The sequence below is a fragment of the Cynocephalus volans genome, chromosome 4 (genome assembly GCF_027409185.1).
Source record: "Cynocephalus volans isolate mCynVol1 chromosome 4, mCynVol1.pri, whole genome shotgun sequence".
Lineage (NCBI taxonomy): Eukaryota > Metazoa > Chordata > Mammalia > Dermoptera > Cynocephalidae > Cynocephalus > Cynocephalus volans.
Genome location: NC_084463.1, coordinates 147,431,774 through 147,450,513, shown reverse-complemented (window position 1 = coordinate 147,450,513; position 18,740 = coordinate 147,431,774). Strand labels below are relative to the sequence as shown.

At 32.9% G+C, this 18,740-nt stretch overlaps 2 protein-coding genes across 2 annotated transcripts; one reads left to right on the top strand and one right to left on the bottom strand.

The window, feature by feature from the left end:
* Positions 1-3,178: 3,178 nt before the first annotated feature.
* Positions 3,179-4,123, bottom strand: LOC134376750 (olfactory receptor 5D13-like; the record flags this gene model as incomplete). The annotated part of the gene is made up of 1 exon (XM_063095233.1): positions 3,179-4,123. A coding segment is annotated over one exon (945 nt), but the record flags the coding sequence as incomplete, so codon positions are not given.
* Positions 4,124-15,992: 11,869 nt separating this feature from the next.
* LOC134376468 (olfactory receptor 4P4-like) lies at positions 15,993-16,934 on the top strand. The gene has a single exon (XM_063095006.1). The coding sequence runs from the start codon at positions 15,993-15,995 to the stop codon at positions 16,932-16,934; it is 942 nt and encodes a 313-aa protein (XP_062951076.1).
* Positions 16,935-18,740: the final 1,806 nt, after the last annotated feature.

The following is an 18,740-nucleotide window of genomic DNA, read 5'->3' as shown; positions in this document are numbered from 1 at the left end:
TTTTCTCCTGTACCTAAATTTCCAGTGCTGAAGTTTTACCTGCTGCTGATACTTCATTCTCCAAAAAAAAAGAAAAAAAAAAAGTATGAGCCCTTCTTTTGACACTATGCTTTCTGCTCATAGCTCATAGTTTGCTGATCATTTTTTGTTGTAGATAGTTGTTTAATTTCAGTAATTATTTCTCTACATCTGCTGAGGTGAGGATATGTATTTCTACTTTATTTTGTCAATATGTTGAATTACATTGATGGATTAGAAATGATATACTAAACATGCATTTCTGAATTAAATACCTCTTGAATATATGATGTACTATGAAAGTACTATGTACTGTTTAATATGCTGATAAATTTGTTTTGCTATATTTAAGCAAGACACATGTACACTTATAAGATATTGTGTGATTTTTCAGTCTGGTGTTACTGACCTCATAAAACAAAGTAGAAAGTGTTCCTTTCCTATTCTATTATTGGATTAAGTTTATGTAAGATAGGAATTATATCTTTTTTAATGTGCCATTTACATGGAAGAAAAGACTAATTTTTATAAAGATTTCCTGGCATTCTGGTGATAGCAGAAGGGAAATAAACACCAAATTTAACTAGAAAATCACTGTTAGATATTTCTTCTCCCTGATCCACAAGTTTAGAAGTGTTTTTGTATACTTTGTGCTAGGCTTTATCTTTCTGCTTAGAATGCAACTACTTTCATCAACAGAATATCTTTAAGCTTGAATGAACTATGTATCTGAGCAGCAGTATTAAAGAAACTGTTAATGTAGGACCTACACGATTTCTTCTCCTTACTGCCCATCTAAATTCCTTCTTTTCCTCATCAGAGACAATCTTTTTCTAAGGTGATGAACAAAGGGAAGGACAGTTATGCAATAAAAAATATCATTTACAACCCCTCATATCATAAGGCACTGTCCATCATTACCAAATTTTTTAAAGTCTTCATTACTAAACATGACAAAAAATTATTTTTTACATAATGTGATGTACATTTAACTTATAATAACTTCTCCACTATGTGACTATTAATTCTGCATATTCTCCATTTAGTCTTGTGAGCATCTTCACTAAGGGTCTTGTCACAGGTCTCTAGAAAGAAAATGAAAAAGCTCCATATGCCCAAACCATCACCAAGACTTGAAAGTAAAAACATCATGTAATTCATACCTAGAAATGAATAGTCCATCATTGTCACTTTGTAGACCCCACAAGGAAATCATTTCTATTAACAAACACATACTCACTTTGTCATTTAAAATGTGTATATAAAAGTTAAAATTATAACTTTGAAGTTCTTGAAGAATCTCTGCATTATATTTGTGCAATTAAATGTTCATTTTAAAGCATTTTCCAAAATAAAACAACCTAATTTAAAGGAGTGTGCAGATACTCAGAGATTTTTTTTTAAATAGTTTTTGTTCTGTTTTCCTCTGTAAAACAGAAAGCTAATTACAGTTTCAAAATTATAATTTATCTACTTCCTATCATCTATGTTTTGAAAAGTTAGGGATTTTAAAGCCAATGACCTACAGCATATGTAAAATATAGTTTATTTTTTATTGCATTCACACTCCTTAAATACATTTTGCTCTTTTATGAAAATGTTTTTATTAACATACACTCAGCGTATTAAGATACTTGACTGGGACATTTAGTTAAGTGTATATGACTTCTAGTGGACAGAGAGTAAGAAGTTAGATAAATTATTTACTCCTACATTTATATATTATGGTTGGTTGAAAATATTCTGATGTATTGCTAAAAAATCAGAAAAGTAGGTTAGGTTACATAGTTTGGTAGTAAAGCTTTATATTAAATAAAATTACAATTTTTTTTTATTTGGAAATAAAAGCTTCCAATTCAGGCAAAGCCAGGAATATAGTTCATAATTTGCATTTGTATTGGAACCAAGATACGTGGAAATTTATTTTGGCTATCTTTCCTGTGAGACATCAACCATGATCAGAAAGTGACAATCAGCAAAGACAGTCATTTAGTTAAGCCAAATACTCCATCAACTTATAAGAAACTTTCATCACACTAGGACAGTTATATTTATCTTGAACATAGAAGAATATTTTCCTATTAACTAAAATTTACCATTCAACTTAGATATGTTAACATATTGGGCACAATTCTTCATTCCTCTCTGTATCTATGCTCTTTGTCATATAACTTTTCAGTTCCATAAGAGGTTGATGTATTTCCTCAACCATTGACTTTGTGCTCATCTGTGTATTCTTCACAGGCTAATAGAATGTTAACAAACATGACACAGATGGAGCTTGACCTATCTTTTGTTTGCACACTCTCCCTGATGGCTCAGCCTTTAACATTGAAAAACAATGTTCTAGATAGCACAATGGTCCAAAGAAGATTATAGACAAACAGAGCACAGCTACCTAATCATTATGCAGATCTATAGACTGCAGGTGAGTCCTCCAGTCAGACCAGACTAGATTAGATCAAGCAAGATGGTGTAACTGATATCAGCAGAGCTGCCTAAACAATTGACAAAATAAATTGCATAATGTTAAGTATCACTGTAATTATACATTATTTTGTTATGCATCAACATATAACATACATAAAACAACACTGGCATGAGTGAGAAATTCAGGTTAAGAAATAGTTATATCTGAAGTGTATAGTTATTTTCATTTTTTAATATCTTGAACAAAATGACCAAATAAAATTTATGTTAACAAATATAATTTGAACAAACGATATTCTGGACTTTGGGGGCAGAGATATGCGTTACATGTACTTATAATGTATAGATGCTCCTTGTGTACAAATGCAAAAATAGTTATTTTGGAAAAAGAATGGAAGATTTACGTTAGCAACCAAATGGTAATGTGTACTAACTCAGAAATCTTTATGTGAAAACCTCTGAGTTTAGAAATTTATTTTTTTCATGACAATTGTAAATGGGCTTACTTTCTTAAATGATCAGGCACCTAATTGTTATGATATTTTTTATGTTATAGCTTGTTTACTAAAATTTAAGGGTAACAGGGGTTGAATAATCACTTAACTGGGGGTTGCATTAAATGCATGCACTGCTTTGCTTTTAGAAAAAAGAATGTGAATTGTTAAAAATTCTAAAACTCAGGTTCGTCTGAACAATATTCTTAAAAATGAAAAACTAAAACTTATACACTTTACAATATGTGACAAAATAATTTGTGATTGATTAACTTTTTGACCGTTTCCTTCACATCCTTGTTCCTGAGGCTATAGATAAGGGGATTCAACATGGGGATGACCACTGTATAAAAGACAGAAGCCACCTTGATCATGAGCCATGAACTTTTGGAGTTAGGAACACAATAGAGAAAAAGAATTGTACCATGGAAGATAGTGATGGCGGTTAGATGGGACGCACATGTGGAGAAGGCTTTCTGGCGCCCCCCAGTTGAATGCATCTTCATGACAGTGATAAAAATGAAAACATAGGAAGTAAGAATGATCATCAGGCTGCTTATTTCATTGAATGTGGCAGAGACTAAAATGATCTTCTGGCTAATGTAGGGGTCAGAGCAGGACACAGCAACAATGGCAGCATGCTCACACACAAAGTTATTTATGGTATTATTTCCTCTGAAGGACAATTCCAGTAGAAAATAGGTAAGTGTCAGAGAACAGACTGTCCCCCAACAGTACGATGCAGCCACTAACATGGAACAAAGCTTCTGAGACATGACAACTGTGTAGATCAGGGGGTTGCAAACAGCTTCAAATCGGTCATAGGCCATCACCGCCAACATGAAAGTTTCTGTCACCACAAATATGCATGCAAAGAAGAATTGCATGATGCATCCTGTGAAGGAGATGGTCCTGTCTTCTACAACCAAGTTCTCCAACAGTTTGGGTGTAACTACTGTAGAGTAACAGAAATCAACAAAGGACAAGTGGCTAAGGAAAAAGTACATGGGGGTGTGGAGTTTGGGATTGATCTTGATGATTGCAATCATGCCCAAGTTCCCCAGCACAGTGACTGTGTAGATGGCCAGGAACACCAGGAAGAGGGGCACCTGGAGGTTTGGATATTCTGAGAAGCCCAGGAGGATGAAGGTGAATCTTGAAGTCTGATTTTCTTGAGTCCTATGGACAAAATAGAAAAGTTGATCCAGAGAAGTGAGAAGAAAAAATTGCAGAAGGCAGATTAAAATAAGGAAATGTGAAGAGGCTTAGTGACTATCTGTAAAGAGGGTGGTGTTAATTTGAACCATTACAGTATTTCAAGAGCTAGAATTTACTACTGTCACTATTATAAAGTGAATATGGTTATGTGTGGTAATGCAATAATAAAAGAAGGGAGTTGAAAAGGGAAGAACAAAAACGCGGTCGGTCCTAGTGTATTTCAAAACATCAGACTCAGATCATCAGTGGAAACTGTCTTCATGAGAAGGACCGGTATAACTTTTTGCATGAACCTGAGTTTAATGAAAATGCTTGTCTTGGAGGAAATACTTTCTTCCCTGCCTTACCCGTTCAACTGTTTGAACTTAGAACTCAAAAAGAAAATTAATCACTAAGTAAAATGGTCCAGTTACATTTTTTGTTGTTTCTGTAGCTATTTCTGCATTTCTCTTTCCAGCAATCTTCTTATACTCAGTCACACATTTCTCTCCACATATTGTATAACTTTCCTGTAAAATAATAATGCACTTGATAAGACACATTTGCCTAATTATTGAACTTTAGAATAGTCTGTTACTTCTTCTTGATGTATTATAATATCAGGTATTAAGGGTAATTTCTGATAGAAACAAACTTAATAGTAGTATATCCAGAACATTTTTATTATGCTGGAGACCTTTCTACCACATCATCATCAGATGGTCAACTTAGTCTAGCTCAAAACCTACAAAGATGAGACGTGCTTCCAGAAGAAGTACACTGGTTTTTATTTGGTTAGAGATTTTTTTTTCATTGAATTGGTTTCAATAGACACATAAATAACACTTCTAATGCCCTGATTTCTTAGTTTCTTTATCTCTTTCAACAATTTTATATCCACTTGGCTCATTCCTCATATATGTGATCATACTATTAATTATATCATTATGAATAACTATGAACCCTGAAAAATATCAATTTTATGCAACATCTGTAACAGAATACATATTTTATTTATTTTTTACTACTTACAATTTTATCACTGCTTCACAATAAAGTAAAATTTGCAAAGACAAATATGGAACACTAGGACAGTAGATATCCAATAACATTTACTGCATAAATGAATGTATGAGTATGTGAATGAATAAACTCTAATAATCTAATCTGCACATATCGGGATAAAGCTCATAATAGTACTAAAGAAGTTAGACTTTCCTGCTAAATTAGGACCACACTATAAATTCACAATGCACTGAGACACATCTTGAGACCTACATAACAAGTAGCTATACTGAAACCCCAGGGGACCTAAGCATGCTAAATTGGTTAGTGGCAGGGGAAAAGGATGCATTGGATTTTATTTTTAAACATCCTATGTTCCTCCAACATACCTCAATTTCCCTTTTCTGCCATTTTAATCTAGTTATTCTCAGAACCACATCATGACTGCTTTTTTTAATGCTAATGAGAGATTTTTTTTAAAAAGAATTTATGACACATAGGAACTTTTAAAGAGTGTCATTGCTTTATCTGAATTATAAAGAACAGAATTAATACCTTCAGAGAAATAACTAAACTTAGTTTAGTCTTCTAGTTCAGTTATAAATCCAGAAATCAACATTCAGATATCACCATATCACTTAAAATACTCTCACTGCTTTTTGTTACAGTTATTATTAAAAACAAGTCAACCCACCCCAGTTACACTCGGCACCTATGAAGGAGCCAACCTGAGGCTCAGGGAAAGCTTTGGAACATCCGAGTGCCCATAAAATAGAAAAAGAAAAGGCACAAAGCATAAACAAAAGCCCATTCCACATAGAATTCTTTTCAAATCCTATATCTTACTATGAGCTGAAATTAAACACTCTATAGTTTTCACTGAGTTGTTATGATCTTATCCCCCAAGATGATATACAGCAGTTAGGTTTCCTACAGATAGATAGATAGGTAGATACACAGTTTAGATAGATAGATAGATAGATAGATAGATAGATAGATACATACATACATACATACATACATACATACATACATACATACACAGTTAGATAGATGGATAGATAAATGGTATTTATTCGCATATCCCTGCAGAATTTCTTCTTCAATTGCTCCTTTAGATTCCTCTGATTTGATACATATGATTTTAAATACTACATTTATTAGTTTCCAGATTGTATTTTTTAATTTAATACAAAATTAATTATGTGAAAACTCTGTAACAGAACATGCTATTTCACTTTTCCAAGTTTTTCCAAAGTCTGTATTCTTTCCCTAGGGCTTCTCTAACAAATCTGAGCAGCCCAGTGTTGAAGAGGAAATCATCGCCATCAAAGACAAATACATTTTCTGGTATATATTCAGCTCACTCCTACCCACATATCTTTTCCGCATGTGTGGCTTTTCAACCCATCTCTTGCACTCTGAATTTGTACATACAGATTTGAGGCCAAAATTCGTAATTTCCCATTTAGCCCCAGAGAGTGTCACCTATGTTCAGTTAACTGAGAGCTCAGGGTGCTGTGCATACTCTTTCCCTCCTATCTAATGACACCATCCTGACTTTCTCCTGTACTTGCTATGTGCTCAGCACTGTGACAGGCATTATAGAAAATATAAAATTATAAAATACAAACCTTGTCCTCGAAACTGTTTTTTTTCTGAGAATTAATCTGAGGAATAATGCAGGGAATTGCAAATAATACAACATATAATTCTTGTTACTTATTAAAACTAAAATTTGTGCACATAAAATGAAGGAGGAAAGTATTGTGATGGAAAAATGAAAATATTTCCTCTTAATATAGGCCCTTAATACCCATAAATATGGTGAAAGATAAGGAATCAAATATTTCTAGTTACCAGAACTAAGTGGCTATCATGGCAGTTAGATTTACACAGGGGTTTGTCTCCTGCAAAGATTATTGGAAAATGTTATTTTCCTTCTAAAGTGAAATAAAGTAAGAATTAAATCTACTCACCTAAGTGCAGAAGAATTTGACTTATTCATTTACTAAATCTTCTTTGTTAAGATTAATAGACTCCAGGAAAGTTGTGGCTGAGAATTCAACTCTTTTTGTTTTGTTTTGTTTTATAATAGCAAACCTAAACAAAAGTAGCAGGAGTCTACAGTATATTTTAAAGAATGTTCCAGGGAAATGACTTTTTCCCCTAATCTTTTCAAAATAAACTGAGACGTAACAGAGAGAAAAGGAAACCAAAAAGCTAAATCCTGGGACAAAACGGTGTCACACATATATGCCGCCAAGTCGTTAGGGATGTTAACCCTAGAGAATATAATTGAAGTATTTCCGAGGAGGCCACAAATTGAGTAATTAGAAGAAACGATGCCTCATGTGATATTTTGGTTGCATGTAATGTCTTCTAAACATTGGGGTATAATTTCATCATAAACTTAAATTCCATAATCTTCTTTTAAATATGTGTAGCCAGAGAGAATTATATTAAGTGAAACAACTCAGGCACAGAAAGAGAAATATCACATGTTCTCACTTATTGGAGGGAGCTAAAAAATAAATAAATAAATACACAAATAAACTAGGGGAGGGGGAGGGAAGAAGACACAACAATTACAATTCCTTGAAGTTGATATGACAAGCCAGCAGAAAGGACATTGTTGGGAGGGAGGAGGGAGAGGGAGGAGGAAGGGAGGTTTCATCAATGAACCACAATAATCAACCACATTGTATATTGACAAAATAAAATAAAGCTAAAAAAAAAGATTAGATGCTGGAAATAAATAATAAACAAACAAACAAACAAATAAATAAATAAATGTGTGTAACCAGACTTAGTACATTTTGGCTTTAAATCCCTGTAAAATACAAAAACGTACAAATGACAAAATCAGCAAGGCAATAATTCAGAGGTAACTACTCTTAATCTGTGTTTCATTTCTGTTTTCCCACTCCAATAGGGTTATATATGTACCAGTGTACAGTACATCTGTGCACAGAACTTATACAGTAAGTATCACGGTTATATTGCTTACCCTTTTATAAAATTTAATATCATATTATGAGCTTCATTTTCATGCAATAAATAGCTATTCAATTTCTTTGAATACCCACTCAAAGTTTTTTAAGTAAATGTGATGTGTATTATTTTTTCATTCATTAGATGAGTATTCAGTGGTTTTCAAAACTTGTGTGAATTTTGTTACAAATATAAATCCAAAATTTCTCAACAGAATACTAGGAACTTAATTCAACAGCATATTAAAAGTTATTGAAACACCAGGCCAAGTGGAATTTATTTCTGTAGTGCAAGTACAGTACAACATACAAAAATATTCTATGTAATACAATACATCACATTAACAGTATAAAGAGAAAAAATACAGTCCTCTCAATTGATGCAGGAAATGGATTTGACAAAAGTCAGCACCGTTTCATGATTACAATACTAAAAAACTAAAAATAGAACATTTTCTCAACATAATAATGGTCATATATGAAAAACTTATAGCTAGCATTGCACTCAGTGGTGAAAAAGTGCAAGATTTCCCCAGAAGTCAGCAATCAACAAGGACAGGATGCTCACTTTCACCACATCCATTTAAGACAGTGTTAAAAACTCTCACCAGAACACTTAGAGAAGAAAAAAATATTTAATTAGGAAGGAAAAAATAAAATTAGTTCTCCTTTCATGTGACATAATCTTATATATAGAAAATTCTGAAGATTACAAACACCCAAAGATAGACATACCTCTTAAAATAATTTAAAAATTCAGCACATTTGCAGAATAGAAATTTAACATGCAAAAATCAGTTGCATATGTGGATGGGCCTAGAGAAAATTATGTTAACTGAAATAAGCCAGACACAGAAAGAGAAAAACCACATGTTCTCACTCATAACTGGGTGCTAAGAAAGAAGGACAGAAAGAAAAAGAAAGAAGGAAGAAAGAAAGAAAGAAAGAACCACCATAGTGTGTTGAACTTTCAGGAGAGATCAAACTTACTAGTGATAGGAGAGAGGGAGGGAGGGCGGTTGGGGGGTGATAGGTTGGGTGGAGGGCACGGGGGAGAAATTATGATTTGTAGTGATGAATATGCTAATAATAAAAAATAAAATTAAATAAAAAATAAAAATTAAAAACATCAGTTGCATATTTATACTTTCAATGAAAAACTCAAAAAGTCTATTAAGAAAACAATTTACAGTAGCATCAGAAAGAATAAAATTCAGAATTCATAAAGAGCCAGAGCAGCTATACTTAGCTAAAACAGACATTGAATCAAAATTCTGTACTAAGATACTGATAGTTTGGATACATCAACCTGCCAAAGCTCATGCCAAAAGTACAACAGAAGAGAATACATTTAACTCATTCTATTGGCTCTGCATTTCTCTGATACTTATAAATTATACCAACTTTCCTACACATTCCTTAGAACTTTCTACGTAGAAAATCATTTCTCTATGAATACAGACCATTTTACCACTTTCTATTCAATAAAGTAATTTTTTTAATGAGAATTAACATGGATGTGGTATATATGACAATATACAAAAATCAATTATATAGTTCATACTAGTAAATAAAACAGAAATTCTATTTTAAAAATATTAATTATAAGAGCATGACAAATATAAAATACTTAAGGATCAATGTGACAAAATAAGGTGAAGACTTTTACACTGAAAAGTAAAAATTTTTACTGAGACAGTACGAAGATCTTAAAAAATAGAAATACTTTGTTTACAGACCAGACAACTCAATGTAAATTTTTCCCAAATTAATGTCTACATTCAAGCAATCCAAAAAAAAGCCTTAATGTGCCTTTTTTAAAAAATAATTTTTCAAGCTTATTCTATCATTTATATGATAGTGCAAAGGACTTAGATTAGCACCTACAACTTTTAAAAGAAAGTAAGATGGGGAACTTACACTGCCTTATTTCAAAGTATATTATTAAGCATCTATGCTCAGAACCATTTGGTATTTTCACAAAGATGTACAAACTGATCAGTGTACCGTATTAGAGAGTCTAGAAGTAACCTGAACATATATGATCCACTAGTTTTCAACAGAGACCAGTAGGCAATTCAGTGGAATACGAAGGTACTTCAAAAGTTCGTGGAAAGGTTCCTACTATCTTTCAATTCTATTTTTTCTGTGAACTTTTTGAAGTACCATCATAAAAGCCTTTTCAACATATGGTGGTAGATGAATTGAACATTCTTTTGTAGTGAACACACACAAAAACTTCCATCTATACATCATACCTTGTACAAATTTAATTCAAAATGTATCTTAGACCTATATATAAAATGTAAAAGTATAAAAATACTTAGAATAAAATACAGGAGAAGAGATGTGTGACTTTGGATCAGACAAATAAATTTTAAATGATCCATAATAAAGTGATTACTTGCATTTCTTCAAATTGAAACTTTTGCAGCAAAAAAAGTTATATGGCCAGGAATAAATTCAAACACACAAAAATGGTAAGTATGTGAGGTAATGTGTGTGTTAATTTGGTTGATTTTGCCATTCCACAACATATACATATTTCAGAATATCAGGTTTTACAAATAAATAATTATAACTTTTATTTGTCAACTAAATAAACATTTTTTAAAAAAAAATGAGGATGTAAATGCAACACTTAACATACTATATATCTCTAAAAAGTATCCTACTACGCATGTTTGTGGAAGGAGGTTAGAGATATGAGCAGCTATCTCCTCTGTGCATTGACACAGGCTCGTTTGTATAATGTTTCGTCAACATGGGCATAATGTTAAAGTGGACAAGCAGTAAAATGCTGTGTTTTAATATTCTTTATATTTTAGTACTAGAATCATTATTTTTTCAGGATTACTAAAATTTCAAAGCCTATGTGAAAACTCTAAACTTAGAAATACCCATCTTCTTGTTTCTGATGCTTACTAGATGTTTGAGATAGTTATTTAACCTCTAGAAGCTTCTGTGTTTCTATATACCTATGTCAAAATGTATACTTTTATAAGTACTAAATAATGTAGTAAACTGAAACTACATAATTATCTCTCAATGATTCCTGTTATTATTACTGTTTTGAAAAGTAGTTTGATCTGAACTGGATTAGATACAAAATAATTTGATTTCCTGAAGTTTTAAATGTATGAAAAGAACTTTAAATATATGGATTTTGTTTATGATAGAGAGGAAGAAGCTAAATGAACTTCGGTGTTTGCAGATGAGGCTGAACCTAAACACCTGAATATTCAGTGATGCAGGAGAAATACCAAAATGGTAAATGGGAAGAAAGCTTTGCTGTGCTCTGGGTGCAGCTTCCCTTTGGTTTTTCCATCTTTTTTACTTAACGATGCATTCTTTTGCTCCCTGCCCAGTGAATGGTGAAAAATGTTTATTCTTGAATCTCTATTTGTCCTTGTCTCCCATTTCCCCATGTAGTCTCTGGCAACAGGAAATCTGACATCAGTTGTGATCCTGCAGGTCATTGATTTTATTGTTCTATCTACTCTACACATCTAGGGTTTTGATCATAGTCCACATCTGAACTGTAAATGCCTCTTTGGTTCTCTTGCAGTTCTTCATTTCAGATTTTTCTGAAGGCTAAACTAATGTTCCTGCAGACTACATCATTTTCCCTCCTGTTCTTGAGAAAGCTGGAAGGGCACAGAGCAAGCAGTTTCCTGAACTGCTCTAACAATAGCGTTTTGGGACCTCCTGAGAAATAGTCCCTAACCAAGGCTAACTCAAAGGTGGAAAGGAAATACCCAGAGGCACCAGTAACATTACCGTGGACAGTGGCTTAGTAGCATTTGGCCATGACATGTTTAGTAATGTCCTTGGGGATAACTTCTTAGAGCTTTCAAAGACCTATTAATTCTAGCCTTGACATTTAAGTTTATATTGTGCTCTTCACACACTAATTTCCTTCAGGCACAGGCATAAAATAGATGATTTCTATGACTTAAAATGTGCGTTACCTTTTGTAGGAATTTCAAAATACTTTTTTAGATTTTCTTTTTTTTTTTTTCTTAGTCTGAGCTAGTGTTAAGATGCTAAATTGACATTCAAAATCCCCAGCCTGCTTTCTTGAAGGATGAAGATACACTTCTCTTTGCAACACTGATGGATTTAGTAAATATTTGATTTCCACTTTCCTTGCAAACCCGTGCAAGTTTTGTAACATGTTGAGGTTTCCCAAATATTTTCAGAGAATTAATCTGGGTGTGTTTGAAATACTGATTTGAAATTTTCTACGTTTTACTCCAATTTTGATATTGGAGACAAATTGACAGAGTGAGTATCTGAGGGCAGAATTCTCCCTTATGTAGCCTAAAACTAACCTGACAGCCATTCAGGCTTGATGGTCAGTGAATTATCTTCCTCCCTTGGTTTATAGAGAATACCACCAGCCACGTGCTAGGCTGATTACATGCTATTTACATTTATTCTATATAGTTTCATTCTAAAGTCTGTGATTCTCTCTCAGCATATAGTAATTTGATTTCTGTAAAAATACTTTAGCGCGTTAGTTTTAATTGTGCATAATTTGCAATGAGAATTTCAGTTAAGAATTATAGCATTAAAGGCATCCAAGTTGGCAGTAAAGTTCATTGTTTCCTATTCTTGTATGTATTCTTCCATATTCCTACTCAGGATCCCAGTTAATAGTTGAATATCTGATATAAGTAAGAATTTCCTTTCTCTCATAAAACTGGCCAATTTAAAATGAACTAGTTTTATCTGTGTTAACCACGGTAAGTTTATGCTACATTTGATACACTAAGAAAAGATTTGGACATATGGTTGAAACTGTACTTTAATTAGTAAAACATCTATTCTTATAATGTTGATATTATGCCCCAAAGGCCATGCAAATTTTTTATTCGATACTACAAAAGAAATAGAGTAATCATTTGACTATATTATTATAGCACAAAAATATAAGGGTATTGATTAGTGTTAAGAAATGCCCTAAGATAACCAATTTGTCATCGAACTAATTTAATTGTTTTGCAGTAACAGATTGTCTAAATTGAAGCTTACTAGATCATACTTAAATTCATGTGTTTTTGTTTGTTTCTTTGTTCTGTTTTCAGCTGGCCGGTACAGGGATCCAAACCCATGACCCGGATGTTATCAGCACCACACTCTAACCAAGTGAGCTCACTGACTAGCCCTTTACTCATTAAATTCATGTAGTGATACATTTTTATTTATTCATTAAACTATTCACTGAAAGAGCAGATTAACTGTGCATTATGAACCATTTACGACACTGAGGTGTTTTATAATATCTCCTGTATTCCTCATTGTACTTCTGAATTATGCTATTATATCTTAATTGTATAGCTGAGGAAAATGCGGCTTAAAGAGTTTAAAAAATTAGCTCACAGATCACAACTGGTCATTTTATTTTTATTTTTTCATTTATGGGTTCAATTTTTTCATAAGAGACTTCTTACTATCGCTATGGGCAAGATAATATTGTTTTAATGACTAAAATTATCCTCACCTGACTTTTTACTTTTCCCTTTGCTATCAGCAGTGACCACTAATCATGTTCCCTTAGATACAGGGTGATATATTTAGAGGCATTGCAGATTAAAGGCCAATAGTGATCTAGAAAACGAGACAGTATCTTAAGAAATTTACCTTTTGGTAAAAAAAAGGAAAATTATTTCAAAATGATTTAGAATCAGATTATTCTAGAACACATGTTTATATTAAATGAACAATGTCTTTCTATATAAATACTCAGGAAGACAAATGGAGTTCTTATAACCAGTCCACCTGAATATACTCCTTTACAGAAATTTGGTTTCAAAATAGTTCTTTTCCCTGCTGTCCTCTGTGAGACCCTCCCCTCCATCTGGCTCTGGTCTCAAGCATGGGATGCAGCCCTGTCCTAACTGAGAATCAGCATTTCTGTCTCCTCACATCCACAGAATACTACTTCAGATCCAGAGAAATTACTTCAATCTCTTGATCTAAGTCTCTTTTACTTAAAAATCAGAAATTTTAATCAACCAAATAACTTCCATTTTTAAATTATTCAGTCCACTTATTAACAAATCTCTTTAAATCAACTTGTTTAGATAAGTAAAGTATTTGAAAAACTAACATTATTCCACCTCAAAAAGAAAGAATCAGTATCAAGTATAATAAGCAGAAGAGAGAGGAATGAATAGCCCTCACCCAAATTTTTCAATACTTTTAGTTACTGGTAACTTCTGAGCACTTTTTAAAAAAATTTTGTTTTGTTACAAAACTAGGAAACTTACAGTGATACTGATGACAAAGTAGGAACAAACTGAAAACTCTCTTTGATAAAGTTAGAGTTTTGATATTAATTTAAAATAAAATTGGTGTCCCAACCGTATAGAACAGTCTTTAAGGGCTGTACCTGGTACCTATTTGCCACCTCAAATTATCTCAACGACAGTAAATAACATAGATACTGATTTTGTGAATCATTAGATTTGACATTTTCTAAATAACCTTGCTACAAAAGCATTATATGTTTTCATAATAGACAACTAGAGGCCTGGATATGACTATAGCATCAGATCCAGAATACGGTAAAATATGTGCCAGAGCTTTTGCATCCCCACTGGGGTCAGATAATTTCTCATCAGTGGGTAAAATAGCTCCTGAAGTGCATTCTAGCCATCCTACACACTCTTTCCACTTATTACATAATGTTCTCATGATACAAAAGATGTACACTCATGAATTTTCCATTTATTTATTCATGAAACAAATACCACTGAGTGCTAACTTTCCACAAAGCTACCTTCTGTACACCGCCTTTTATTGACATTTTTTGTCTTCATTGTATTTAAAATATATCGTACTTCTAGGTAAAGCCATGATATATATGTGCACAATTCAAACATATCTGGGGAATTTAACAATTACATCTTTCCTTTACTGATTGTCATCTCAAACTTGAATGACAGTATATTCTTTGTTTTAAAGAAAAGTGTCCTTACATGTGAAATGTAAATTAATGAATGAGTTTATAAGTGAATGAATTTGCTGATTATTTTAAGCAATCTCAGTCACTAAATGACATTCTTCCTTTTGCTGTGTATTTTTCAAACATTATTTGCTTTTTCTAAGTTTTTTATACAAAATATTTTAACCTTTACTTGTACATATCTGTGGGCAAAATATGTTGTTTCAATACATGCATATATCATGCAATGATTCACTTAGGATAGATAGCATAGTTTTGTTTAATATAACAGCAATTACATTGGTTTAATGTAACCCATTGACAGTGTTTGTTCATGTGGCAGACAAGAGTATCCTCTACACAAATTACAGTTCTGCAGTCAAGCCATGATGTTTAAACATATTTGCATTTCCTGATGATTTACTTTCAGATAATTTGGGGAATTTGGCCAGATCATATTAGAAGAATGAAATTTGACTGCATATACAAGGCACATGCTTTAAAAATGTATGCAAAAAAGCTTTAATATATTTTTTGGTTTAAGATTAATTAAGCCTTTATTATTATGTAAACAATATATTTAATAGCAATAAACTGATTTTTAATTTTCAAATAACATTTAAATATTTTCTAATAGTTATAGGTAATATTGAGTAGAAAACATGATCATTCCCTTTATTCCCATTATAATATTATTCCAGAGATTCGTAAAATGAAATATAACAAAAAAGAAAATAGAGCTTAATTCCATAAATTAATAATAACTGATATTAATATTCTATGCATGTCTATTTTTGGTAATTTCATATTACTGGAATTGTACCATTGTTAATTTTTTATTCAAATTTGTTTTCTTTCTTTCAGATAACTAACTTATTTGTGCATAAAATACACCAAACTCAAATGTATGGAAAGCCAGAGAACAACTCAGAATTCATTCTTTTGGGACTTTCTGATGATTGGAACACGCAAATATTTTGCTTTGTGCTCTTCTTATTCTGTTATGTTTCCCTGCTGGTAGGAAACATTCTCATCCTTGTCTCCATTCTGTGCAGCCCTCTCTTTTACCAACCGATGTACTATTTCCTCAGCCACTTGTCCTCTATGGACATCTGCTATACCTCTACTGTTACTCCCAAATTAATCGGCGACCTGCTAGAGGGAACAAAAACCATTTCCTATGGTAATTGCATGTTCCAGGTTTTTGCCATGCACTTCTTCGGAATTACTGAGGTCTTCATTCTTACTGTCATGGCCTTTGATCGCTACGTTGCCATCTGCAAACCTCTCCAGTACATGATTATCATGAGCGGGACAAAATGCAATCTCTTAGTACTGGCTGCTTGGGCTGGTGGAACTGTCCATTCCTTTTTTCAATTATCTATGACACTCCAGTTGTCCTTTTGCGGTCCTTACAAGATTGATCACTATTTTTGTGATATCTTCCCTTTGCTAAAAATTGCTTGCACTGACACCTACATAACTGGTGTCCTTGTGGTTGCCAGTTCAGGTATGGTTGCCCTAGTTACCTTTGTTGTCTTATTTCTTTCTTATGTCATTATATTATTCACTTTAAGAAATCAATCAGCTGAGGGAAGACGCAAAGCCCTCTCTACCTGCGGGTCTCATGTCACTGTAGTTGTCTTATTTTTTGGGCCTTCTGTATTTGCCTACCTTAGACCTCCTACCACTTTCCCTGAGGATAAAGTATTTGCACTTTTTTACACAATCATTGCTCCTATGTTCAATCCCTTAATATATACTCTAAGAAATACAAAGATGAAAAATGTCATGAGAAAACTGTGGTGTCAAACATTGTTTTTGAAGGAAGCACACAATTATTAATTTACAGAAGCTTATTGATTTAGCATCTAGATAAAGAAGATGGATAAGTGTGAATGAAAAATAATCTCATAGATTTTGTTCTACTTTGCTAACTTGAATGGAATATAGGACATAGAAATTTAAATTAATAACTAATAAAATCCTAATTGTCACCTTCCAGAATGAGTTGTAAACTTAGTTAATTTTGTGCTCTATTAAGAGGGTGTATATAGGGTTACCAGCATTAAAAACAATAAAGAAAACACATCTGGGCCAAAGAAAATAAGGCAATGCTATATTGAACAGTGAATTATAATACAGAAATAACTTAATGCTAACTTTATTAAAACCTTTGGGCTTGGAGGCCAGACCACAGAGAGATACAATTGTGTGGTAGTGGAGAAGGTGAAAGCTATAATAGAAATAATGTTTTGATATTTCTGATAGAATATTCACATATACTTCCTCTAGCAGAATTCACAAATCCATTGCTCAACAAAGAAATCAGTAAAATAGAATCTGTTTTTTATCAGTCTCTGGGAGGAGTCAACTCTCCTGATTTTTCACTGAAAAAATAATAAGAACTAGCGACAGAGTGAGAATAAATACTTCAGAATACTAAAATACACTTATTAATATTCCACCTATCAGTCAGAATTTTAAAACATTTCACATAAAAGTTAAAGAATTGAATTATAAAAATATAAATGCTGTCCTGCCCCTGCACGCCTAACATTGGTAAGTCAATAGCTAGTCACTGGATTTAGTATTAAAGACATTTCTTGTAAAAATGGTGGAAAAGATTGCAAAAGATAAATAAGGTGTGGTATAAACAAACCAACCAACAAGCGAAATACGTTGCTGCTGCACACAGATGTGTATAGCAGCTTTCTTCATAGCTGCCAAAGCTTGGAAACAATGAACATGTCCTTCAGTAGGTAAACAGGTAAATAAGCAGAGTGTTACATCTAAACAATGGAATATTATTCAGTGCTGAAAAGAATTGAGCTATCAGGCCACAAACAGACACGAAGGAAATTTAAATGCATATTACTGTTTGCAAAGGCTACATACTGTATGACATTCTGGAAAGGGCATAACTATGGAGACAGTAAAAAGATCAGTGGTTTCCATGGGTTGGAGGGGTGGGGGCGGGATGTGTAGGCAGATCACAAAGGAATGTTAGGATAGTGAAATTGTTCTGAATATTACTACAATGGTGGATTCGTGTTATTATACATTTATCCAAATCTGTACAATACACCACTCAAATAGTGAACCCTAATGTAAAACATGTGTCAGTCAATGTGGGTTTGTTTGATGGTAGCAAGTGTACCATTCTGGTAGAAAAACTGATAATGGAGAAGGCTGTGGTGGGGTAAGGGGAGGCAGGGTGTGTATCAGAAATATCTGTACCTTCCACTCAATTTTGCTTTGAACCTAAAACTGCTCTTAAAAATAAAAATTATGAATTAAAAATACACAGAGGCACAACAGATAAAGCAACTCATCTTGCAACTGTAAAAGAAGAGACTTCTGAGAAATATTTTTAGAGATACCAGAAGAACATTTTATGGAAGGTTGTGTGTGTGTTTGTGTGTGTGTGTGTGTGTGTGTGTGTGTGTGTGTGTGTGTGCGCGCGCACGCATGTGTGCTTAGTAGAATTAAAAAATGATCTCTTAGGAAGCACAACAAATTTCATAAGGAGGAAGGAATTGGATAATAGGATGTTATGGAAAGGAAGAGAATTAAAATACTGAAACTTTTATAAGATGTAAATACAATGTGAGAGTCATAATCATTCTAGATGCACTATTCAAGAAAGGA

Bases quoted from the DNA above. Each gene is read 5' to 3' on its own strand.
- LOC134376468 (XM_063095006.1), top strand. From the start codon at position 15,993: ATGTATGGAAAGCCAGAGAACAACTCAGAATTCATTCTTTTGGGACTT.